General features: G+C 36.7%; 1 protein-coding gene across 1 annotated transcript; it reads left to right on the top strand.

The window, feature by feature from the left end:
* Nucleotides 1–8076: 8076 nt before the first annotated feature.
* Nucleotides 8077–24532, top strand: ANXA1 (annexin A1). The gene is made up of 13 exons (XM_071448604.1): nt 8077–8319; nt 11813–11891; nt 14123–14216; nt 14998–15092; nt 15805–15918; nt 16498–16588; nt 17558–17637; nt 18578–18634; nt 19970–20063; nt 20614–20709; nt 21699–21757; nt 22638–22760; nt 24151–24532. The coding sequence occupies exons 2-13, from the start codon at nt 11826–11828 to the stop codon at nt 24208–24210; spliced, it is 1029 nt and encodes a 342-aa protein (XP_071304705.1). The 5' UTR covers nt 8077–8319; nt 11813–11825; the 3' UTR covers nt 24211–24532.
* Nucleotides 24533–26114: the final 1582 nt, after the last annotated feature.

Below are 26114 nucleotides of genomic sequence, written 5' to 3'. Positions count from 1 at the left end.
AAAACAGATGGTTGTCCTCTTTACACTTCGCACTCAATTTATTTGATGAAATAGTAGCCTCACTCCACCCTTCCACTCTCAATAGTTGTGTGTCATAACGTAACATACACAAACATTTCTCATTTTTACTAAATACACACTAAGTCTCAAATAATTACCTTCATCCATGGTTATCCGCCTGTTTCTCAGTGTTTCCAGAGAGATGAGATTTAACTTCTGGTATTTTCTGAAAACCTCCCACACTGTGTACATAAATATTTAACCTGAAAAAAATGCAAGAGCCTCTCTAGGTAACAAGATACCTACAGAAAGGAAAATAGACGTGGATCAGGTTTCTTCTCACTTACTCCTGTGTCAGGCAATATCTGTTTTGCCAGCAAACTAAAACTTATTATAAGTGAAAAAATATAGTATGGATATATGTATCTGAAGGTGCAAATACCCACAAGATGAGAAGGGTTTCACTAGAATAATTTATAAATGTCCACACTTTTTTTGGCTGCAAGAATGTGAAACATGATTCTCTTGCTACACTTCCAGGAGTAGTTAAATTGATAGAGTTCCAAGGGGTATTTTACACAATTTCAGGTCTTATTTCATATGAACTGAGTGATTAAATCAGTCCAGATGAAGCTGTTATTACATTAGAACAAAGTTTTCCCTGCTTTTTACAATTTTTTCAATGAAGTGAATTTCCATTTCCCTTTTCTGCTAATTAAATGTACAGCAAGCCCACACTTTTATCACTTCCTATGCCATTATGCTGTGACTGGCCTCAGCTGAGACAGGCAGGTTATTTTGAACTGTAAGTCAAATTTAACTGGAATAACTCCAGGCACAAAACTTCTGATATATTCCTAGATAAATATGAACAAAACAGCAGCAGAAATAGGGAGAAGCAAGTACTATTTAGCAGTTGCAAAAAAAAAAAAAAAAATAGAGAATGAAATCTGCAGGCTGACATGATCCAGCCTAGGCAGGTGAGATAAATGGCTCAGGATTTCTACCTCACTGCTATTGTTATGTACCCCACCCTTATGACAAAAAGGACTAAACCCAGGAACTTGCCTTTTGATTATAGTACAAAAGAAAGGCTTTTGGTATCACTAACTCAACAAGCAGTTTCGCTGTGAGTTTACAGGAAGCAGCTTTATTGTGAACTTTTGTACAACTAATCCACAGCTAATTTAATTTCTATAACTATTTGTTCTATTGTGCTAATTTGAATATTTTATAGCTTCACTGGGATGTGAAGAACACATATAACAATGTGACCTATACAAAAGGCTTTTTTGAGAAAGTATTTTTTTTAATGAACTATTTTGTGATTTTTATTTTTATGATAACAAAGGGGATTTTGCCTTCCTTTCTCTTTCCTCTAACCAGAAAAAAGGAATAAAAAATGGAAAAAGAGAGAAAGAAAAATAGAAAAATCAACTGTCTGAATGAATGAGGGTGTTAGATTTTTAATATTCACAATCCTACAAAAAAATAAAAACATATTTGACAGATTAGGTTTCCAAATTATTTTTTAGAGTAATAAATTATGTAAGACATATTTGCACTACAACTACTGCTAAATGAAGAAACTGGCAAAGCAAACAGAAAATAACAGACTCCCACTTGTATTTAAATAAGGTATTATAGGTTTCTACTTAGATTTTTAATTTTCACTGTGATGTTTCTTGCTTTGTTTAATCTTTGAGGGCTGTGTAATAGTCCCATTCTAGAACTAGAATGTGACAGTGCTATCTATTAAATAAACACTCTAAAACAGATTGGTAGTGCCACCGATATCTTGAGATCACTCCTTTTGGTATGTTTGTTTTGGCTGGTATTCTTGCTAATTTTACTTTAAGAAAAATCTTTACCTCACAAACCTTTACATTTTTACTTAAAACACCCTTCAAAAAGTCCTATATTTTTACAGTTACACTGTATGTCTTTTTCTTAAATTAGTGTCATTGGGACTCACTACTCCACTCTTGTCTCATATTTTGTTATCCATGATAGTTCATGGACAATTACGTGAAGTTAAATTTCTATGGCTGGGAGTTTCTTGTTCCTATTTTTATATTCCCAATGACTTTGATTACCTTAAGAAACTTATAGCAGCTCCGGGGACAAATAATTTGCACTAGTATAGAACTGGGCTACATTTGAAATGTTGCATCTGCATCTTTCTATTTGAGGAAAATCAAATGCAAATCAAACTCTGAATTATGTACCTTTAGGCAGTTCTATAATGGGACAAATTACAACAAATACAAACATGCCTTGAACCTTGTTCTCTCTGAAACAGAAGCAAGCTTAAACTCTTTAAGATTTCCCTTCAATAACTGTGACTTGCACCATTGTGCCCTAGTGGTATTTCTTCCCCAGCATTTTGAGGCAATCCAGTCTAGAGTAAAACTGAAACAAAAGAACAGGAGTTTTTAAAACAGGGGTTTTACCTGGAAACACAATAGGGAATTCTTGTTCAACATCACAATGCAGGACTTTGAAGGACATCTCCTAGATACAAATCATATTTTGTGGAAAATCAACAATAAACTTATATTTAAATTGAAGGAAAAAAACCCGCATAAAATGGAGGAGCTTAGATAAACTACTTTTTCAAATGGAATACTGCAGTTTAGATTTTTCACTATCAACATTTTGATTTTGTGTAAATTGGTGGGAAAGGTACATGAAGAGTTTTATTTTGTCGGAGGTTAAACTGTTCTGATGTTCCACAGAAGTAAACCGGTTTTGCAATCACTGACTAATTGTGAATTAGCTCTGTCTCCTAATTTTGGCAGGTAAGCTGCTGAGTGAACTAGTAACAGCAAAGCAGTCTCCAAAAACTTCTAACCACAAACCACCCTCAATATTCTGGGAACAAGATGTTACAAGAGTGATGGAATGTATAGTCTCCTCAGGTTTTTATGACTATTCTTACCCCACCTTTAACGTACACAATGAGCAAAACACGATTTACTATTATGCACTTATTATGTAATTCTTGTTTCTTCATAGTAATGAATTCTTGTTTCTTCATAGTAGCCCCAAGTCAGGGCTATGCCGCTCACAACAAATATGACCTTGACTGAAGTGATTCTGAAGATTCAGAGGATGACACTTGCTCCTCACTGTAGATAGGGAATGAGATATGTTTTATTGTTTTATTGTTTTTAACATGGACATTTTTTGTCAATAGATCCACTCAGTGGTATGTATTTCAGCAGCAACCAAAGGAGCACAGTTTGCTAAGGGCATATTTATAAATATTTATAATATTAATTTTCTTTAAAAGAAAAAAGTGGCACAAGAAATGGCAGTAGATGTAAAGCTACTTCAAGGAATCAATTTCAGAATGCCAAATAAACTGGGAAATCCCAGATGGCTAAATTTAACTTGCAAATTGCAGTACCACAGGTGGTTTATCTGCTGGTTAAATTTTTGTTAATTAGTGTTGTCTCTTTTTTCTTTGAAGTTACAACAACTTAATTGTGCAGCAGGGTTCAGTCTCTTGTAAATTGGAGGACTCATCCTGCTGTGTGGTTTCCCTAGAAGAGATGGCCCAGTTCCCTTCCTCCTTAGATCAGGTGTGACATACCACCAATTCTCTTGTTTTGGTTTGCTTTTTTTGTTGGGGAGGATGTTTGGATGTTTTTTCCGTTAAGGACACTGACATTTCCACAGTTTTTATGTGCAGTACAATTGTTTAAATTCACTTGTGTTCCCTTGACCTGAATGACTCTTCTGTTACTATTTACAGCCTCTGATTAGCATTGTACACTGCATAGGACTGTGAAAGATTATGCATTCCCACTTTTTCTTGTCCCCTTAGCACTTTCCCCTGAATGTGCACTGAGTTTTACCTTCCACTGTAATTTACTATTTTTGTCACAACTTCATCATCAAACAGGTCTGGTGTGCTCTACACTGTGATTTGGATGAAGATATGTAACAGACATCCAACATATTCTTCCAAGAGGCTTCCTAGAAGGTCTACATTTTCCTCATCTAAATTACTTTGGCATTATAGGGGTTTTTGTCTGTAAGGCTGTCTGAGACATTGGAAAGCTTCTGGAAGCGTTTCTCTGAACCTGACTTCATTTAAACTGAATGGGATTTCTAATCTCCAAAAGGATGTTACCTTGACATGATTTCTCATGTGGCTACTCTGCTTGTTTCTGTGAGAGGATGGGCTATTTTTATTTCTCTGTGCAGGGGGCTGCTCATTAACATTTTGTGTCTTCTGGATAGCCAAGCCATGTTTAACCATGAGACTCAGAATATCCCATTACACTTCAAAAAATGTATGGAACTGCAAAAAAGTATTTACTACAACTAAGAGAGCAGTAGTATTAAAGCTGATTATAGAAGCAGATGTATGTTTGATTAAATCATGGAATTCCTGCTGCTTGAGAATTATGCTAATTCAGTATTTCATGAGGCAATAACAAAATGCAAATCCATGTTAAAAGACAGAGGTGTTAAATATTTAATGCAGTGTAAATAAAATGAATCGTTATTAGAAGATTCTTCAGAAATATTTATGATTTGTTTTGCATCAGCATCAACAAATGTTGCCTAATCTTTTCACTATTTACAAGTTTGCAAAGAGGTTCAGAACTGAAACATCATCTGAATGGGAAATACAATAAAAATCAAACCTTTAACAGAGAATCCGTAAGAGATATTACACAGTTTTGAATATCCTATTGTGTCTAATAATTTTTTTTTTGTTTAAGCATGAAGCTAAAAAAAACCTGTATGTCTAGATTTTAATCCATCTAGCCCATAATGTAGCATCACAGGGATACACATAATTACAACCTAGATGGACTCTAGATGGATCTCACTAGAACCATGGAGATCAGGTGCAAATGAATAGATAGTGTAGCTGTTCTCAATGAATTTGATATTTTATCTCTTGTGTATGTCAAAGGAAGGCATGAAGGTCTGAGGAGGCCCTTTACCTCAATATGCAGGAAATTTTTTTCTGAATAATGTAACTGAGACACACTTCCTGAAATAGGATTTGTACAGAAATTGGTAAATATGTAGTAAAACCACTGCATTTTTTCTGGAGTGTCTTCTTGAGAGTATTACTGCCTTCAGTAGGCCTGCTGTAAGTCATACATACTCTTAGATGTGTATCTTTGATATTAATGTCTCTGTTACCTGTAACCTGAGTACAGGTGCTACATTGCAGGTCCTGGGTGCCTAAGGAAATGGACTAATGTGTTCCTCCTCAGTTTTTTAGGAAATGGATAAAAGCTACTGAAGATAAATGAAGTCACAAGGTGCAGAAGATCTGAGAGGCTGATTCCACTTGGCTCTGGATTGCTGTCAGATGGTTCAAAATGGATGGCTGTCATGGCATGAAACAGGCAGAGCTCTGCTCTATGTCAGTAGCTCCCTCAGAATAATGTTATTTCATAACTATGCAATTTGTGAGCATCAATTTTCTCTTAAAGTTTATCTCATAGGCAGTCTGAAGGTCATTTGTAAAATGTGGTCTTTGGTTTCGGGTAGGTAGAATCATCATTTGCTAAATTTCTCCAGCCTTAACTCTTCTTTAAGGCACTTGGGTGGAATAAACACAGAGTTACAGCAGGTTGCTAGCAGCCTGAAATAGATGTAAGGGCTGCTGCTCTCGTGGTCAAACTCCATGAAAATTCCTGATTCATTTTCCTATCATTTTGTGTAGGATGGATTTCTTTGGGAAATCTCATCTTCCCGACTGAGCTGAGTCATCACTAGCCTTAAGAGAAATACTTGGCATGGCCAAATATGGCAGTTTATCAAGTGACCATTTTTCTTTTTTATTTCACTGAACATTTCTGTTTCTCTCAATTGCATTCCATGCATTGAGTGCTCTAAACAAATATACTTTTTTTTGTCACTTTTGAGGCATTTGACCATCTACAACAGTGGCTGCATGCTTTGCCACTTCTGAATAGATAATGACAACTCAACAAGAAACAATATGCAAACTGTGATAGCTTTATGAAACAAATGACAGAGTAACAATTAAAAACTTATCAATAAACAATTGTTAAGAGCTCCATCCAAACTGCATTTTTTTTAGGTGGCAGCATTTTGTACAATGGAACACTCTAGTGCAGATGGTGACTCAGCTGAGCTCCAGGAAGAGAGTGAGTCAACAAGCATCTGTCCACCCATTAAGAAGGAAAAGCAAATGCAAACAGCTTCTTCTATGACTAGTAGCACAAGTCATTGTACCTTCTTGTCATATCACTCTGAAGGTGGAAACATGGGCCTGAAAGACAAAAGAATTAGATTTAGACAAAAGCCCAAAAAACAAAAGAACTAAATCAGAAAATAGTATTAAAAAGTACTATTATAAAAATGGGGTAATAATTTGATTATGGGAAAACCATATTAGAAAAAAGAGTCAACAACATGAAGGAGTGTCTTACTATGCACTTCTAGCACACTGATTCCTACCCTTAGCTGTGCTCATTAATAGACAGGGGAAACAGTCCCAGAGAAAGTGTAAAAACAGAGATTCTGGCCAATACCTGAGTGAAGTGAAATAAAACTGCTAGTGTCATTCTGATACGGAATTTGGGTGGGCTAGAGTAATTTGTACATCACACATCATAATTAAATAAACAAATCAACATGCATCTGACAACTTGCTCACTATAATTTTCAGCTGGTAGGCCCCTTCAATTCTTCAGTTTACTAAAAACATCTAAAATACTTTTGTCAAATGATATATTAAATGCACGGGGGAAAAGGAAATAACAAAGCATAGGAGAAAATTGCTCTCAGAGAATCAGGGCGTCTGGGAACTCCCTGGGGGCCAGAAGTGTTCCCATGGGGGTCAGCAGGCAGGGCCTGGCAGCCCCTCCTATCCCATCACCCCAGGAGGAGCAGAAGACCTGGGGTAGGCAGTCCCAGCTCCAGGCATCTGGCACCTCTCTGAGGTTGGAATGTGAGGGGCCATCAGTCCATAGGCTGGGTCTCACTTTCAGTCCCGCCTTGTGTTAGGCAGCAGGGCAGTGACTCAAGTGGGGAATGAGGGCTGAGCCCCCTGATGAGGGCAGATCCTGGGGCTGGGGTGGATTGGCTGCTGTGTCCTTAGCACTCTTGGAGGCTCTCTCCTTAGGCTGCTGCGATGGGGACCTCCTTGAATGTGATGAGCAGATTGCTCTGAGCAGCACACATTTGGGTGTACAGAGAAAGGTGTAAGTTATGCTAGAACATCCATGTGTGTTATTTTACCTTTGAGAAATTTGTGAGGATTTCCTCTAATAATTACTATCAGTCTGTTCCTTTTCCTCCTCATATAATTAATTGTTAGATATGGGTTTCAAGGGCAGACTGCATTTCATGTATGCTCATGTGGGGCAGATCAGCCATTCTTGGGGGTACTTGTGCATTGCAGCCTGTCAGCAGAAGGAGGATGGAAGTCTGCTGGGAGCCCTATCTGCCCATTGCAAGCACTTCTGGCTCAGCAACAGGTATTTCTTCACTGGGCATCATGCTCCAGGCCAATCTGAGATGTTAGTGATGGTGTTGTGCTGTGCTGGCTTGGCAAGGAAGTGCCTGCAGAAAACCACTTCTAGCAGGTACACCCTCATCTTGGCAAATCACTCTCACTTTGTACTTCAGAGATTAATCTGATTGTTTCAATCTCTTTCTAATTATGTAGGTGCCAATTATTGCCCTTATATTAGGTCTGCCTTTTTCCATGAGCTTCTTTTCAAGAAAAGAAAAAGTTATTTACATTAAATACTAGATGTGGTTTATTCCTGGGTTATTTCTGCCATGGACTCACAGGCAAATGCTGCAGAGCTGATAGCCACCGGATCTCAGTTAAGTGAGGATGCTGCCTTGACTCTTCACTGTTTCTTCTCTCAAAGTTTCACTAAGCAAAGATATATCTTAATATGTTCACTTTTGAAATTATATCAGATGTTAAAATGTGAAAAGAATTATTCAAATTTTGTTTTCTTAATATTTAATCGTGTGATCCCGAAAGATTTATGGCAATTTATTAAAACTGGCTAGGGCAGGAGAGAAGAGCTACCCTGGCTTGCTCGTTTGTTGTTTTTTCCCTTCTGAAATCTGCTCATATTTTTGCTAGCACATAGTTTCGCAATGACTTTTTTTTTTTCCTAATGTTTCTCGACTTTGGGCGGCACCCAGATATAGCTGCTACAGATGATTACTAGGGCTGTGGAAACACTGGTTGCTGGGTGGAGTTTCCTGCACAGGCTACAAAAGCTTCGAGAGCCCTCTGCTCCTTTGCTCCGGACTGTGCAGCCCTGCAAGGCAGTGCTCGTGAAGAGGAAGGTAGGATTTTGTAGTTCATTATTGCTCTCTGTAGACTCAGCACTTTAGGAGTTGTATGCTGAATTTGTCAAGTGACCTGGTGGAAACTTTCTGTGGGTTGGACTTGTTGTCAGGGAAAAAGACGGGTGCGGGCAGGAGAAATTCTTTCCATTCAGAAACATTTTACACAAGGGCTTGGGCAATGATTGCTTTTATTTAATGCAATTAAATAAAGGGAATAAAAAATGGGTAAATCTTCAAAAGCAAACTTACTTGGAACTTACCATTTCATATGCTTTCTCTTTGCCTTTTTAATAGGCTGCTATAGAAATCTGTGGTAAAACCAGAGTTCCTAGAAAACTACTGTGCTGTGTATGTAAACTTGAAAAATAGAAACAGCTGTTGATACTTTAACAACAGTTTGCTGCATTATGACTGTAGAGGAGTCATTGTTCATGAAAGTGATGAGAATCAAATCTCTTAGAAATCAAAATAGAAATACAATTTTAGAAATCAAACCAATGTTTTAGAAACATAAGAGCAAAATCCTGCTTTTCTGACTAAGAACTTGGCAAAGCCACGTAAAAGCTATATCATCTGGAGTTCTTCCTGCTAAATCTTTCCATAGAATTTTACAAGGATGACGCTATTTTTCTCTCTGATGTTTCCATATTCAGCAGACTTTCCACTGCAAAGTAAATTACTATATTAGATTTCCTGCCTATATTTCTTACTGGGTGACATGGCAGTAATTTACATCAAGATCCTGGTATTGAGCCTTTGAAAGTAACCAGGCATCTGACATGCTTCATGATATGGTTAAATAAGCATAGATAAATGCTGTCATTTGACACAGACTGTAGTGTAAAAATCTAGTTGTGTAAAAATCGAAATCTAATCTTTAAATATTTTAGTAAAGCATTTTCTCAAAATATTAAAAATTTTTATTGCTCCTGTTTAAGGGTACATCTTCGGGGATTAAGAGCCAGGCAGAAAACAATATTGTGGTGATTTTTGTGAAACAACAGTAAGGGCTTTCAGTCTGGATGTCTGTCTGATTTTTCAATCCCATTGCGATGTTGATTGTTCCAACTGGGAATCAGTTGCTTCAGTCCTTTTAATACCACATTAAAGTGGTATTTGGATTGAATGTATCCCTCCTGAATGTATGTATTGTTTACATGATCTCTTTGCCTTTTAGACTGGCAGAACAAAGTATTGGGCAAGACCTTGTCTCCATCAGGGGGCTGGCTGTCTTCCTAGATTCCAGCCTTCTTTTCTCTTATCAGCTGTAGTTTTGTCCAAAGCAGAAGAAGAGTTTTGTATTAAGTTGGTTTCTTACTTGGCAAAGCTAATTTAAGCAGACTAAGGTCTTCAGCTTCTGCCAAGGGCTATTGTCTACTTTGACTTATATTAAAATTGCATTATTTCTTTAATAGATGGAAATAGATGGATCTGCATGCCAGTGTCTTTATTTCAAAAGAAAAAAAAAACTTTTAAAAGTTTTAAAGGCACAGACTTCTTCTTCTTACTGTGTCATTTAAGCCAGAAAACACATGAAGTTTTAGAGGCTTAATAAACCCAATTTAGTGTAGTCTAGTAGCCTTCTGCTCCAGCGAGCCCCAAAGGCATGGAAACCTTTAGAGCTTGGTGTCACAGGTAGGTGTGGGAATATATAGAAGAAAGGGATGTGCTTCCTGAAGCTAGCTCTCTCTGAATAGGGTTACTTTATCAGGCAAAACACACTTCTTCTCAGATCTGGTGCTGGGAGACTGAATCTTGTTTTATAGTTTGGAGTGGTTCTCTGCTCTGTGAATCAGTTAGCAGACATACCAGGACATGCCAGCCTTGATGACTCAGTGTACCCAGTGTGGAGACTTGAAGTGTTCCCATGTCCTGCATATGGCCTCCATGTGTGCTGTTACAAAATGCAGCAGACTTTTGGGCATACTGCTTCATCTGACCCTGCTAACTTCTGTCCACAAAAGGGTGAAGGACTCACTCTGACAGCCTGAGGAAAGTGCAGGTTGCAATTGTGATGTGAGCATGCTTTTCTGATCCTGAATAAATAGCAGGTCAAAAAAGTTTATCCTTAAATCTGACTGAATATTCTGTCCATTATTTACCCAGTTGAGACCTACTCCAGATAGCATACAAATACAGATTTTAAATCAGTTTCAGCTTTTCTGGCAGCACAGGCAGAACTAAATTCCTTCCTGAGGGAAGGAAACAAAAGCAAGAGTTTTTTGAGGAAGAGAGAATATGGCTGGCTCTTACCTTGGAGAGAGCTGCAGGCAGGCTGTGAAGTATTTGTCACTTTTTTGGCTGCTGGGTACAGAAGCAAGCTTTACAGTTTTGCTGTGAAGGAAAGAAAGAGCTGGGCTGCAGCTACACTCCCTGGTCCTCAACTAGTATCAAGTCAAAAGGCTGGTCTCTGTCCTTCCTACAGGACAGAGGGGACGTGTTAGCAGCATAACTAACATAATTTTTTATAATTGTGTATATGATCTGTACTCCAAGACTGCAAACAGAATTTTGTCTTTTAACACCAGTTTCAAAATCAGTCTTGTTTACTCAGCAACACTATCTCTAGTTATTGCTTACATGTATGCTTAAAAACCAAGTCTTCCCTAGAGCTTGCTGAGGAAGAGTGTTTTTAAAAAAAAAATCTAGTTTGAATAACTTTATTTGATAAACTATTTCTTTCTTCTTTCTGTTTCCTCACTATTTCAGTTAACAAACAGAATATTCCCCACACCAGCAACAGAAGTTGTTATGAAGCAACCTATTCATTATTTTTGAGTACTTAATGTTACATCACCTCTCATTTTTCCCTTTTCTGCATAGTGACTTTTGGAAAAGCTGAGTGGACTTTCTTTCTGAGTGGTAAAAGGCAAAACTTATTTTTATTTCCTCTTCTTAAATTGGTAATGATTTATTATTATTATGTAGAAATTGTAGAAAATCTGTAAGAAAAAGCAATGTATATGAAACTATCCAGATTTTCTCATCTTTCTTAGAAAATGTCTTGTCAAAGAAATTACATGAAAGTATATTAACAAGGAATTTCTTTTTTCCTAACATAATACACAAGAACTCCAATGTCCATAAAGGCTGAGACAAGAACCCTTGCTTACCAGTGAATTTCAAAATGATCAAACTAAATGGGCATAGATGATAGATTAACTAATTGGTTTCTAGTAACTTCCCTTTGTAAGTAAGTGCTAATTCTAATGCATTGCTATAAGCACATACACAGTACTGCTGCTGTTTTTACCTAAAACTTTTGAAAGTAGCTAGGAGTGTAGGGGTGAGCCAGCAGCTGTGGAGCATCACATCACTCATGAAACATCAAAGTTACCTGCCTCCAATAGCACAGGCCAATTACCATGTGGGACATTAACCACAACATGTCATTGTGCTAGAGAAGTGATTTTGAGGGTGGGAAATCTTGAGTTGCACTGAGGCTGAAAATGATGAAAATTTGTTTGTAACTTGATGCGTCTCTTCCCAGAAACTCTGTCAACATGGCTATGGTATCAGAATTTCTGAAGCAGGCATGGTTCATTGACAACCAGGAGCAGGAATGTATTGTAAGTATTATCAACTTTTGAGACCACCATGCTTATTTGCTTGTAGTCTTACAAGTGGTTTAAAGACAGCCAAACATCATCTTTCATACATGCAAATGGAAGGAAAACAGTGGCAAAACTCTAGCAGATTAGAACTGGAACCTAATTTTATTGCAATGTATAATCTAAGGTAACCATATAACATAGGAAGTTTGCTACAAGATGAAAAATTGCTCTTATTTGCACCTATCAGTCCAGTTATCAATTCCTCGGCAGAGCTAGTTAGTGTGATTAAACTGTAATTCCCAGTCACTGACTGACTCAGATGGTCCTCTTTAATGTACTAATCTGATGCTGAGTTGTGTGAACGTGTATGAACAGGTAATGTATGTGAAAAAACCAGGGACTCTTTGGCTGAGGTCTAGGAAGCCATGAGTTGGAACCCAGGAATGTAAAAGAGGAAGTAAAGTCACTAGTATTTATCCTAGCTTTCATATCATATGTCATGCTCATGGTGGAACAAGCCGCAACATGAAATAAAAAACCTCAATGAGTATGGTTATACTTTAGAAGGGAGGGATAGGTTGTGAGGAGTCAAGAGTTACTGTGCTAGGATGATATGGAGAATCTTTGTAATGATGAGGTGGAGATATGAAATGAAAGCAAAGGTAAAGCAGTAAGTTGTGAAATCACACAAGTTCCCAAAAAAACTTACAATTTGAAAACAAAATTTTATAGGGTAAATTTCAGTAAACAAAAGTTTTCTGCTCTAGGCCCTTGTAGATTTTGTAATTTTGACTCCATAACATTTCGTGCACAAACCTTTGGCTCCACCATCCTATTCCACTTCCATTCTTAGGGTCCTGAGGCATTCTTGGCTACGGTGGTTATGGAGACTTTTGTATTGCTGGTGGATAAGTTTGGCATGGAAACCAGCATACAAAGGTTAGCCTGCAAGATTGAGAAACAGGCAGTGAGACAGTCCCACTCCTTTGTTGACTTAGGACACAAGACTCAATGATCTCTTGAAAAGTATGCTGGAGAGTTAAGATGCACAGATTTAAATATGAGATTTAAATATGAGGTTTAAGTATCTCTATGCTAGAGATTTAAGTATGCAGTCTGTCTGCTCTCTTACAACTCCTAGTGAGACAATTGTGTAGGGAGATGAGCTTTAATTATCGGATGCTAGAAGTGTACAAAATTCAATACAAACTGTTGTATATAAAATATGTACTCATAAAACCTTGCCCTTTCTTTTGGGGTATTTTATTTTAATGGCAAAAGATTAAAAAACTTGAAATACTATTTTTGAAACAAGAGCAAGACTATAGGAGATTCTGAATCATCTAGCTAAACTAGTGGTGTCTTCTAATAAGAAACCTCATTGCATATCACAACAATGGGAATTTTCTATAAATCTTTCATCCAAGAATCTTTGAGCATTTTATAATTCTGTAATAGTAGTAGACTAGAATCTGTTATTTAGTGCTGTTGAGGTGAGTGCTGTATGAGTTATTTTATGCTGTTAGTCCTACCTGTAACTTGATGTGTCACGTTGCTGACATAGGACAAGCCAAATGATCTGTTGTACACTTCCCAGAGATCTTCAGCCATTGACTAGGGGGTGCCCATCTAGGAGCAGATTCACCAAAATCAGCTAGTGGATAATGTTTTGCAAAGACTGTGGCTTATGTCTAAAGTTTCAAAGAAGCTGGGCAAGAGGTCTCCACTTCCTTGTAGGGGTAGGCTTGGACTCTTCCCCAAGATCTTGAATGCAAGAAATGTTTGAAAGCTTAGATATGAATCAGCTGAGGACACCTGCAATGTGATAACAAAGTCAGTTTGCATAAGATGAGCAAAGAAAATAGCACTTTACTAGTAGAATTTAATTTTGTGTTTAGGGCCTTTAAAATTTGAGCACAACTTCCTAATTATGACAGTTAATTATTTTCCTATGCAATCCAACTTACACTAAGAAATAGATGTTTAGGTACCTAAACCAATTTATGAAGTACTTTTTTGTTTAATATGAGAGCTGTGAAAGGAATAGATCCAATGCATGTCCATTATTGAACCTGTTCAATTACCTGTAGCTACAAAACTGTATGTTCCCTGATGATAAGGGGCAATCCCAAATGCGTAGTTTATTTGAGTATTCAAAACTGCTTCTGTACAAAAATATTATTTGGTAAGAGCAATATGTTTCTTTTTTTCTGTTTTAAATTTTACTTTTTATTTTCCCTCTGCAGAAGAGCTCAAAAGGTATCCATGGAGTACAGACATACCCAAATTTTGATCCATCAGCTGATGTTGTTGCTTTGGACAGAGCTATTACTGTAAAAGGTAAGAGGAGTAAATATTTTAACTTACTACATTAGGACTCTTCCTTAGAAAATTTTGAGAATAGCACTGAATAAAATATGGGAACAAGAGGCAGTGACAAGTGGGAGAGGTGCCTCTACTTTTAAAAGCCTGGCAATACATTAAGTTATGCCACTTGGTGAAGAATCTCAACTCTTTGATAACCTGACTTTGTATTATTATTTCAGATCTTAATGCTATATTAAAGTTCTTGAATATGTTGAAGGAAGGATTGAAAAAATGTTAATTCTAGGGAAGGAAATAATATTGCAACATACCATACTAATACTTTTTGGCTTGATTACCACAGAATTCCTGCAAGAGGCAGTGATTATGCTGATAATATATTGTATGCTTCTGTTACATATCTCTCTTTTAATGAAAATCACATTTGGTGCTTTGTGCTTCCAAAGGTTTTTCAGTTTGACTTACTGAGATTAAAGGAGAATGCCATCTAATTTGCTTTTTAATGTGGGTTCTGTTTGTTTGGGGTTTTTTAGGGTTTTTTGAGTTTAGTGGAAGATCTACACTCAGAACACGAAGACTTTTTGTATGAAATTTCTGTGTCCTACATGGGTCTATTTATTTGGTTTCTTGGCTACATAACTAATCCTGTTAGTTTGTAGACAATAGCAACTTTTCCTTTGGTTGAATTTGAGTTTGTCAAGAAATCAAAATATGAAATAAAGCAGATAAAATAATTTAACTGGCTTAATGATGTATATATTTTAAATATATTGGAATTTTGTTTGTTTATTTAAAGGTGTGGATGAAGCCACAATCATTGACATCTTGACTAAGAGAACAAATGCTCAGCGACAGCAGATCAAAGCTGCCTATCAGCAGGCTAAAGGAAAGGTAATGTATATCAAACCAAGCTTAATTTTCCCTCAGATTATCAAAGTTTCTCCTGGCTCAAATGGTGTAGATGAGCAAAGATAGAATACTGAGTAGGATAGGAGAGTTGTAGGACCATAACACTCTTCCACAAGCCTACCAATGCTGCCATAGGGACAGGCTTCTAGTGATTTTAGAACATTTTTGGATGACAGCAGAATAAACCAGATTTTAATTATTTTTCCCCCCACTTAAATTTAGGTTAAATTAGAATATAGCCTTTATCTTCAGAACTTGTGGTTTTGTTTAGGGTGTTATTACATATGTTCACTTCAAACTTCATGCAATAAACAATGAGTTCAAATGTTACACAAATAAGCAACTCAGCCATAGTTGTAAGAGTAATATGACATTATCTTCTCTGGAAAAATGAGCAGCGTTTTGAGAGTCTTCTTCTGATGCTGTAAATATTTCAATGCAGTTGAACTGCAATGTGTGAAAGCACTCCAGAATACTTACTGAAAAACCCTGCCTGACACTTTAATTAATGTAAAGTGTCAAATGTGACAAATCTGAAACTTGAAGTAGGGCTTCATAATTCTTTCTGTTAGATATAGGAATGATGTAGACTTAGATTGATCAGAGGTCAGACTAATTTTTGGATTGCAACTGAACAGCAGCTACACTTCCACCATTCATTAACTTGGTGCGTTTCTTATTCTTCCTGAAACAGAGTCTGGAAGAGGCCTTGAAAAAAGCTCTGAAAGGCCATCTGGAAGATGTTGTTGTGGCATTGCTGAAAACTCCAGCTCAATTTGATGCTGAAGAATTAAGAGCCTCTATGAAGGTAAGGCAAAATCTCCAGAGAAAAACTTTCCTAGAGAACATCTGTACTTATCAAGGCCTGTAAATAACACTGGACATTTCAAGGTTTGTGTATTATCTTTATTTTAACTCCATTTTGTTAAATAAATTTGTATTGGCAACTCAGTTTATGAGAACAGGACCCAGTAATCCCTGCTGAATTTCAGAGTTGGAGGAAATTCGTTGGAGAGAATGAACTCTTTCTTGCCTTCTGAAAACTGGTTGCTAATGGGAGCTATAGCACTTACATTAATGTTTACATAGGAGAAAGAAAAAAGGGAAGGAGGTATTTTCTCTTCATAGATTTTACATTCTTATATTTTATGTGCACTGCTTAATCCTTTTACCACTTCCTTTTGACACCAGTGTATTGAATGTGATAAAAATTTAATTCTAAAAGATCTGAAATTACATAATATGGAAGCACAACATGTTTAATTTTTATTTCTCATTCCATGTGGTGTCTTCAAAGCCAAGCCAATGATTTTCATCTTATTTCTGTTGCAAATTTTAAGTTTGTTCTATTGACTAACATCTCTAAAACTTCAATCACTTTTATCAGGGGCTTGGAACTGATGAAGATACCTTAATTGAGATTCTGGCCTCAAGAAACAACCAAGAGATCAGAGAAGCCAGCAGATACTACAAGGAAGGTAATTCAGAGCAAGAAAGAAGTATTAAGAAGCAAGAAAGAAGTTATACCATTGTATAACCCTATAGCAGACACATTGGATTCACAACCTCTCTTAGTATGAGGAGCTGAGAACAAAATGGGAGGCAAATGAAGCTTCACAAAAATTTGACAGGGCTGCTGTGAGGGAGATCAGGGTGACTTTTGCTGAACTATGTCAATCCCAGTAGTGAAGGAAAAGATACATCACCACTGCTGGAGTTGTGGTGGTCTCATGGAATGAGTCATACATTCAGATGTTTTCTTGGATGCATGCAAAGACAAGCTGCTCTTCTTCCCCTGTAACTAAACCTTGGCTGACATTTTAAGAAAAAAGCATAGGCTTGAAAAAAGAAAAAATCTTACTGAGTCAGCAACACAGAAGTGTTAGCAGTAGGAACAGCCAGTGAACGGCAGGGGGAAGTTACTTGAAGAAATTACTACAATGAAATGTGGTGTCTCTCTTAAATGTTGAATTTACTGTATTGTCTAATTAAATCCTGTTTTCTGAGATGATGAGGTAACTTTTACCAAGATGTTTCTTCTTAGATGCCTATATTAAAAGCTTGATTTTTTGGGAGAGTTTTGTGTTTGAGTTCAATACTGATAAGGGCAGCCAGAAGTAAGAATGAAAAAGGCTCAAAACAAGGTTTGTGTATTTTACAAGCGGAAACCCGAGACAATGCTACCCACAAGACCTTAGAGAAGGACATTTCTCAGCACATTTTAGGTTTAACCTCCAATTTCAAGCACATCTCAGGATTTAAAGGATATGTTATAAATAAACTCCTTTACTTGAAACCAAATTAAAAGAAAACCATATTTCTAGTGGGCATTTTACAGTGGGAAATTAAGAAAATACTGAAGAAGATCATAGAGTGGTTTGATGGGACCTTTAAGGATTATGTAGTCAACTTAGTCGATAACTTCAAAACAAACTATTCGATTGCAGTGCTGAAGAGAGATCTGACACAAGACATCATCTCTGACACATCTGGAGACTTTCAAAAAGCTTTGGTTGCTCTAGCCAAGGTATGCTATGCTTAAACATTTTGAGTGACAATATCTATAATCAAAAATCAATGTTCTCAAGACTACTTTAGAGAGACGTGCAATAAATAAAGATTTAGGCAAAATTTATTTATTTGCATTGCTTTTTTAAACTTTCAAATCCTAGACCACTAGAAACTGTCCTTAAACAAAATATAATGAGATTTTATCTCAAATGCCTTTTAAAAACTTAATTGTAAAACAATATTTCTTTTTAATCAGTTATGCTTTTAAGACTTTTTGGTGTTATATTTAAGCACTAGAAAATGTAACAGGCATAATGTCAGGTCAATTGACTAGAAAAAGAATAAATGTTTAATATTAGAGAAATAAAGTTCTTTTCTTTCCTGTTAATGAATGTTTCTAGTAGTTAGATAATGGGACAAGGGCAGGGAGTTAACAAGTAGACAAAATGCTTCATATATTTGCATTCAAAAGTAGATGAGTTCAAACACATTTTAACCTTCCCAATTAAAATACCCTTTTAAAATTAATAAATATTTGATTTTTGAATGTACGTATATGAATCTTGTACTTGTATACAGGATAATTTTTTGATACATCCATGTGCATGGTTTGGACTTCCAGTTTTAAATTTCAAATCAAGTTGAAAGGAGTCTATTAAATGAGCATCAGGGACCAGGTGACAGGTTTGAAGCCTGTAGTTTCATGTCAAGAAACAAATACTTCCTGTGGAATTTTAGGCAGGAATAAAGGAATAAGTCACTGATGTCTGTAGAAGTATGTTCTCTGATTACAAATACAACAGTTTTATTCACAAGATCATTCATGTAACAGCACCTATTTCCACTTATGTATTGGCTTATGTATGAGAGTGGTGCTGCAGAATTCTCAAATGTTGAGCTTTAGTGAACTGAATGATTGTGAATACCAGTGAAATTTTATTTATTTCTTTATGTAGGCTGACCGATGTGAAAACCCTCACGTGAATGATGAACTTGCTGACAATGATGCCAGGGTATGGTCATTGGCACTTTGCAGAACTTCTTCTGACTTCTTGAGATTCCTCTGACTGTCTGAATCCTCTGCATTGCAGACCTAACAGATTTCAATGTCATACAGCAATCATTTCTGAGGAGTATTTTACAGAATTCTGATAGTATTTTACAGAATTCATGGAAGTTAATTATATGAAGGAAATTAGATCTTCACCCTGATATCTAGCTTCAGAAACATTTCTGCAGGACCTTGTCTAGTTCATGAAAAGCATGAAGACCATTTGAAATACAAGTCAACAGGTGGAGGAATCAGACCCAGTCTTGCTTCTGTATAAAAGAGTTCTTGAATCAAGGAACAAGGTTGTGCTCATATATATTCAGATCAGCTACCATACACTGGCCATTGTGAACTCTGCAGTATGTTAGATATTGGTATTGCTTTTTAGTGATGAATGTTTCAAGATTATTGGTAAACCTCACAGTCATTTTCTCAATAATTCTAAAATAAACATCTGATCTTTTTCTTACTTCTTCCAAATTAGCAGGACTATCTTTGCTAAAATCTTGATAAAACTCAGCAGTCCTTGCCGAGTTTTCACCAACAAAATGTTACATCACAATTACAATTTAAGTTTAGATTACTTCAAATTGATTTTTAAAAAAACACAGCAAAGAGAAGGCCATTGAGAAATATTGCTTTAATTCCTGTTACATAAGGAGTTTAGTTCTGTCATCAGCCCTGGATATGAAAGTAAATTAATACTTTTCCTAAGCTCAAAAGTTCAGCACTGTTTATTTTGATGCAGAGTATTAAATCTTCATGCTGTGGGGAGGTCTTCTATTATTACTCTTAGACAGGTTTGAGGAGGTGAGGAAAATGGAGGATACTGATTTGGTTTTTACTTTCCTGGAAGTAAAAGTGACTCCTGGAAAGATTAGGAAGTACTTAGTAGATAGGTTTCTCCTACATATTGCACCAGATAGTTGCAGAGATAATTTAGTCAGTCTTATGAAATCCTACCAGTCCTGAGGCTTTTGTGCAGACTGCTGTCATGACAAGTGAAAAATAACTTTGTTCAAGAATGTAATACACCCAGGAAAGCTAGATGATGGTCGTAAAATGTCTGAAAATATGTTTTCTGTCTGCATAGCGTTCCCTTGGTAGTATTAAGACGTAAGTGAAGTATGAAGTTTTATTTGACAGATCTGGAGTTAGTCTGAGGTAGAGTTTTGATCTGGATTGGGTCAAGGGCCAGTGTTCATTACTAACAAGCAATGGCCCTCAAAATACAGTATTCCTGTTTGAGTTTTACTATTCCGATATTGACCTTGTGACCTTCTTTTCTTTATGACAGGCCTTGTATGAAGCAGGAGAGAAAAGGAAAGGAACAGATACTGGTGTGTTTGTAACTGTTCTTACTACAAGAAGCTACCCACATCTTCGAAGGGGTAAGTTGAACAAAGCTTCATGCTTCTCTGGGATGATTTTTGAACATTGTCTGGTCATGACTTCAGAGAAGATACAGATTATCAAGACATTGCTCTAATTGGAAGTCTGCCTGCAGACTAAGGGTGTGGTTGGCAGCCTAGCTGTTCTTTCAGTAGTAGAGATGAGCAATATCATGTAGGCTGTTAAAAAATCTGAAGTCTCAGCTGGGTTGTGATCACAGTGCCAAGTAATGGGAGCTTCCCAAAGTGGTCTTGCTTCTTAGCCAGTTTCCCCTAGACAGGCGGCTGTCACACAATGTCACAGGCTCTGGGCCAGTCAGTTGGCCACCTCTACTCCAGCCAATGGGAAGTGAGCCCTTCCATTCTACCAAAGTCCCCTTCCCTATGCTGACTCCATCAGCAGTGCCTGGCATGCAGTAACACTCCTCTTTACACTGTGCTGTCTGAAGAAAGTGAGAAGGATGACCCACAAACAGTCCTCTGCTGCAGCAGTGAGGACAGAATGGGGCAGAGACAGAGCAGGGAGAACACTGTTCTTTCCATTATTTAGTCTTTCAGAAGTACACCAAATACAGCAAGCATGACATGAACAAGGTACTGGATTTGGAGCTGAAAGGTGATATTGAGAATTGCCTCACTGCCCTTGGTAAGTGGTTCTGCACATTGAAACCTACTGTATGTTCTGACTAAATCTTTTATTTTTGCCATAATTGCTCTGATCAGAAACTGTTCTGTACTTACCCTGCTTCACTGAGCTTGCTAAATAATACCTTGTAAAGTCCAATCTAGTCTTGGTGATTTAATTGACACACCTAAAATAAGTTGAAGTTAATGAATGTGTAGAAATACCTCTCCCAATATTTGGAAAGGTCTTTTAATGGGAACAGATGAGTTGCCAACATCGGAATAGCTTTAAAAGAAGCCAGTATGCCAAAAAAAGCTGTCAAAACAGGTATAGTTTATATCAAAAAGTCCAATAGTTTTAAACCTATCTTCAACCAAAGCCACTCTTCTCTAAGTCTCATGCTGTAAGAATACTTATAATAGTGGTTATTAAAAACACTAAAAAACATTCCTTCAGTGGTTTTGTTCGAGAAAATGTTCATACAAAATTAGTGGCTGTTGTTCATGAACAGTAAGGTAAAGAAGGGACTCCCTCTTACCAGTGGATCAGGGATATGATTGGGAACCAGACCCTCATCTTGTTCTTAGCTTTTGTATCACAGTCAAATATACTTTGGATAAAAGAATAATTTTCATCAGATTGCTCTTAATATCAAAATTGAACTACAACTTGGTTTACAGAACATCAGATTACAACCTCCAGCTCTGCTATAGAAGGCACAAATGTTTTCCATTTTTCTTCTTGGGAATTGCAACACCTTCATTAATTTTAGGACAGTAAGCTAGGGAGAAATGTGTTGTTTTTATGGTAATTATTCTCCACTGACTGAATTGCTTTCTGAGTAAACAGAGGAAAGGATCTTACTGTCCTCATACATTATGAAGAAAAGTAATAAAGAAGTACATAAATAGGGTATGTGGGTAGGGAAAATGAGAGGGTTTTGAAAGCGTCTTATTATACTTTTATTACATGTATAGCAGAAGTGACCTTGTCTCATTGCTTCATTGCAGTAAAGTGTGCCACAAGCAAGCCAGCTTTCTTTGCAGAAAAACTCCATTTGGCAATGAAGGTAATCTAAATAAAGATATTCTCTTCCTAAACATGAGGTGCTTTATAAGCTGAAAAATAAAAAGTTAGCTAGAGGTCTCTAGGCCCTTTGTGTTGTTGAAAAAGACTGCAGAGGGAAATTCAGAGTATTTCTCTCGCTCCTTTTATTCCTTCCTTTGAAACTGGAGACTTTCTGTTGGAGGAGTTGTCTGTTTGCTGTATATGCTCAGGAGGGCATCTGTCCATCCACACATATCTTTTACTGTTACAGGGACAGGAAGCAGACTGGAACCCTTCTTGTGAAACAAGAATTATAGTAAAAAGGGAAAAGGAGAGCAATTATAGATCTTAGCAAGAACCTTGTGGAAGGCTAATCTATTATGAGAAATTCATGATCCTTCTGGCAAGTTTGAAGCCCATGTTAGTGAGGCAGCTGATGATCATGAAATAGTCTAGTATGTAGGTATTGTCATAACTTCTGTTATGACTTGTTCAGGAGCAATATGGGAAAAATTAAGTGAAACATTATGAAAATGCATATCACTGCACTATCAAAAGAGTAATTTAAAAAGGTAGTAAAGTCTAGGCTGTCCCTAATGTCGAGCAAGCACGGTGAAGGAGATGTCTGTTTTTAGGAAACAGCTAAAAGAAATGTCTAAAAATATTAAAAACCCTAAAAACAACAGGGTGGAGGTAGCCTATCAGGCATGTTTTGTGCTCATAGGGCAGATATGAGACCTCCCTGTGACAAAAGATACTAAAGGAAAAAGACAGGGGTATGTTCATCCATAAAGAAGTCTGATGGTTTAACCTAAGGAACTTGATCAAAAAGTATTTCAGTGATAAAAGTAGCATAATTCTTTTCCCTCCTTTTTCTCCCCCTTTCTTCTTTGTTTTAACAGGGTTCTGGGACCCGGCACAAAGACCTCATCAGAATCATGGTCTCGCGCCATGAGGTGGATCTGAATGAGATCAAAGGCTATTACAAGAGTCTCTATGGCATCTCCCTCCGCCAAGCCATCATGGTAGGTTTTCTCCCATGTGACACATGAAACACAAAGCAGCCAGATGATTTTTGAAGTGCAGGAGAGATCTGTTAACTTTTCTGCTCCTCAGTCACCAGTTTGTCCTGCATAGCTCATTGTAGACAAATACCTTACGTTTCTAATGGTCCACAGGCTGGGAGACTAATTGCTTTTCCAGGTCAAAGTCGTTGTTGAAAGAGCTATAGAATTAGCAGTGATACATGTCTCAGGATATCACCTTACAGTAGAATCCAAGAGCTGAAAGGAGAGTACAATATTCCCAAATTCTTGTCCTTGGCAGGAGAGTGGAGATGATTGCCATGACAGCTCTAAGGGAGGTTTTTGGCACAACTGGATATTGGCTTTTAACATTTGGGGTACTCCAGCAAATGAATTTTTAATTTTATTAACATGTATTTGGCCTGTTTTCTGTATGACCTAAGTAAATGAGTTAAACTAACAGAAATATTTTGTTAAAAGGGACTGACCACCCAATGTACTTTCCAGAAAATTCAAGTGGTGAGGGACTCAAAGAAAGCTAAACTTTGAAAGCATTTTTGTGGAGAGTAGTAGACATTACTGAAAAAAAAAAAATATGTCTTGATTGGAGTAGAAACATACTCCCTACATGTATGGAAATGCCTTTTGGATTTTTATTGATGTCTGCTACTTTTTCAGTTTGGTGCCATAGGTCATTTTAAATCTTCCTTAAGCATGTGTGTTACCTGTAATTTTGTATGTAATTACACCACCTCATCATGTTCCAAAGTGGTGATTGCATCCAAATGTCTTGAGGCATAGCTTGGCTACACTTTTCATTTACCTCTGAAAACTACATTAAAATTAGAGAAAACAAGAAATGCATGTAATAATTACACTGCATACTTAAAGCATATTATCCATTTTTACCAAGCTGAATAATCAGTCCCATGATGAGCAGAGTATCACTGCACTGTTAGCCTTTGTTTGAGATGCTCCTAGACACAATGTGTATACACAGTGTTTTAATATTAATGAGCATTAGACACCACTGATCAAGAAAGAAAGTTTCCCTTTATTTAGAGCAAAAGCTTAAGCTCCTGGGTAGATAAAACGCTTCTATGCTTCTCTTCTTCCCTTTTGCCACTAAACCTCTCAACATTTTTACTTCCCTTGTCTACCTGTGCTCCACTCTGGATATGCATGCATTTATTTCTAGATCATACAAATAACTTCAGTGATGGTGCTTGGTTCCATCTCAGTCTGTGGCTAACTTGTGTTTAATCAAGGGATTAATTTATATAGATGGAGCACTGATATTTGATTGATATATATTGAATATTAATTGAAATTTATTTTACTTGAGACCATTATTCTAACAATTGTCGGGTTTTCATGCTTAAATTTACAGGATGAACTCAAAGGGGATTATGAAACCATCCTGGTGGCTTTATGTGGAAGTGATAACTAAGTTTCATGTTCCTGAAATGCACTCAAGCCCAGTTGCTGAAAATCTTTATATTTGCATGTCTATGTAAAACACAGGCTTTACACACAGAGGTTTCTGTGGAATGGCACTTAGTATATACATACTGTGTTGAAAACCTGTAATCCAGAATGTTTTTTTTCAATATCCTTGCTCTGAACAGCATCATTATTTCTGGTTGCCGTTATTTATCCTAAGTGAAAGAATGCCCCCAAGTTTCTATCCACATGATTAATCATGAAAATGGTAAAGTTTTAATCTATGCGAAGCAAATAAACTTTTAAAAATAAAATTCATCCATGTTTAACTTTGTATGTCCTTTGTTGCTATTCTGCATTTAACTTCAAGTTGTGTGAATGCAGTGTGTGTGAGGGGAAAAAAATCAGTAAACAGTTTAATCAAAAAACAATGTAATAATATCAAGTATAGCTCTGATCTGCATAAGATTTCTTTTTGGCAGACTGCAACAGGGTTTCAGCAGAAATGTGTCCTCTGTGAGAGCCCAGCCTAACTATTCAACTTCAAAATAGGAATGAGGGAGCATTTTAATTTGGAATTTTAATAGAATTTTAATTTAGAGTAAAGGAGGAGATAAAGTTAAACATGTTAGTAGTATGAAAACAGTTGTTATCTGATTACAGGGGCATTGCCAGACCATGCAACAGAGGAAATGTTTGTGCATTGCTGTATTCAAAGCACTTCTCCTAATTTTAAGGCATTTCACTATTTTTAAAGTATTGTATGTATGCATCTTAGTCAGAGTTAGTTGCATTTCGATTGTATTCTGTTTTGTCTACTTCAAAAATGAAGAAGAAGAGGACAGATTGGTTTGCATAGTGGTGTATCAAGGAGAAGACACAGCTTCACTGCAAGCCAGCTCAATCCCCCAGGATGTTCATTTTTGTCTGAGAGGCATAAGTTTCTGTACAGTTAGGGAGCTACTTAAACATTTAGAAAAACAGAAGTTTTTTTGAAAATTTCATTCATATGGCTCTTTCATATGACTGTTTCACAATTGTTTTAAATGTTGTGATCTATTTATTGCCATGGAAACTTGCAGCCCTTTATTGTAGTCTGGAAACATTCATACTGCAAAAAATAGGACTGAGGTTAAAGCTTGTGAAACAGAGCAGCATCTGTTTCACTGCCAGAAGGCCCCGTGATGGTCTGAGTAGAAGTGAGAGATGTTTCTAAACAAAAACCAAAATAAAACAAAAAAGGTTTTTAGGTATGCTGACATAAATGGAAAGGTAATTTCCTGGCATTAAGAAGGACAGTCCTTGTCTTAAAGAGTTATGCTGCACAGTAAAGGGGAGAGACAGAGAATTAAATGGAAGCACAAATAATCTTCATTTTCAATGAAAATTAATAACAGCATCAGCAATGAAATGTAAGTAAGAGTCTACATATGCTAGCTCTAGTCAGATTATCATTAAGATAAAATGGATTACCATAGAAGACTAGTAATCAATGGTTGTTTTGATTTTTTTGTCCCTATCTTTTTGCATCAAAGAAGACAATGTCACATAAAATCACTGCAAGTGAGTTTTAATAAGTCCCTAAGGACTCCATTCAGAAGCATACTTCTCTCTGTGCTGAGGTTCAAGCATGGGAACAGTCCACAGATTTGTACCAAGGAAATATATTTACAATTTTTCTCCTGCTGTTTTCCCAACCAATATTAGATATTAAGCAGCAGCATAAGGAAAAATAAGAAAGGCAAAATAAAAAAGACATTTTTCTAAAGTTATCTCAAAATCAAAAAGTCAACTGTGACAGTGTTGTAAAGAACTTCTTAGTGCTTATTCAGGCTGTCCAGAGGAAGGTTTGCTGAGGCACAGTGCTGGAATTTTCACCTCTATTTTAGTGAAACACGATTTTTGAATTTT

Source organism: Agelaius tricolor, unplaced genomic scaffold, assembly GCF_023055355.1.
Source record: "Agelaius tricolor isolate 1412-34295 unplaced genomic scaffold, bAgeTri1.0.p SCAF_27, whole genome shotgun sequence".
Taxonomy (NCBI): Eukaryota; Metazoa; Chordata; class Aves; order Passeriformes; family Icteridae; genus Agelaius; species Agelaius tricolor.
Note: the sequence above shows the minus strand (reverse complement) of the source record. Positions and strands in the feature narration are given on the sequence as shown.

Excerpts from the sequence above, each read along its gene's own strand:
- ANXA1 (XM_071448604.1), top strand. The coding sequence starts at position 11,826 with ATGGCTATGGTATCAGAATTTCTGAAGCAGGCATGGTTCATTGACAAC. Across the intron at positions 14,217-14,997 it reads CAGAGCTATTACTGTAAAAG|GTGTGGATGAAGCCACAATC; the intron begins GTAAGAGGAGTA and ends GTTTATTTAAAG. Across the intron at positions 15,093-15,804 it reads ATCAGCAGGCTAAAGGAAAG|AGTCTGGAAGAGGCCTTGAA; the intron begins GTAATGTATATC and ends TTCCTGAAACAG.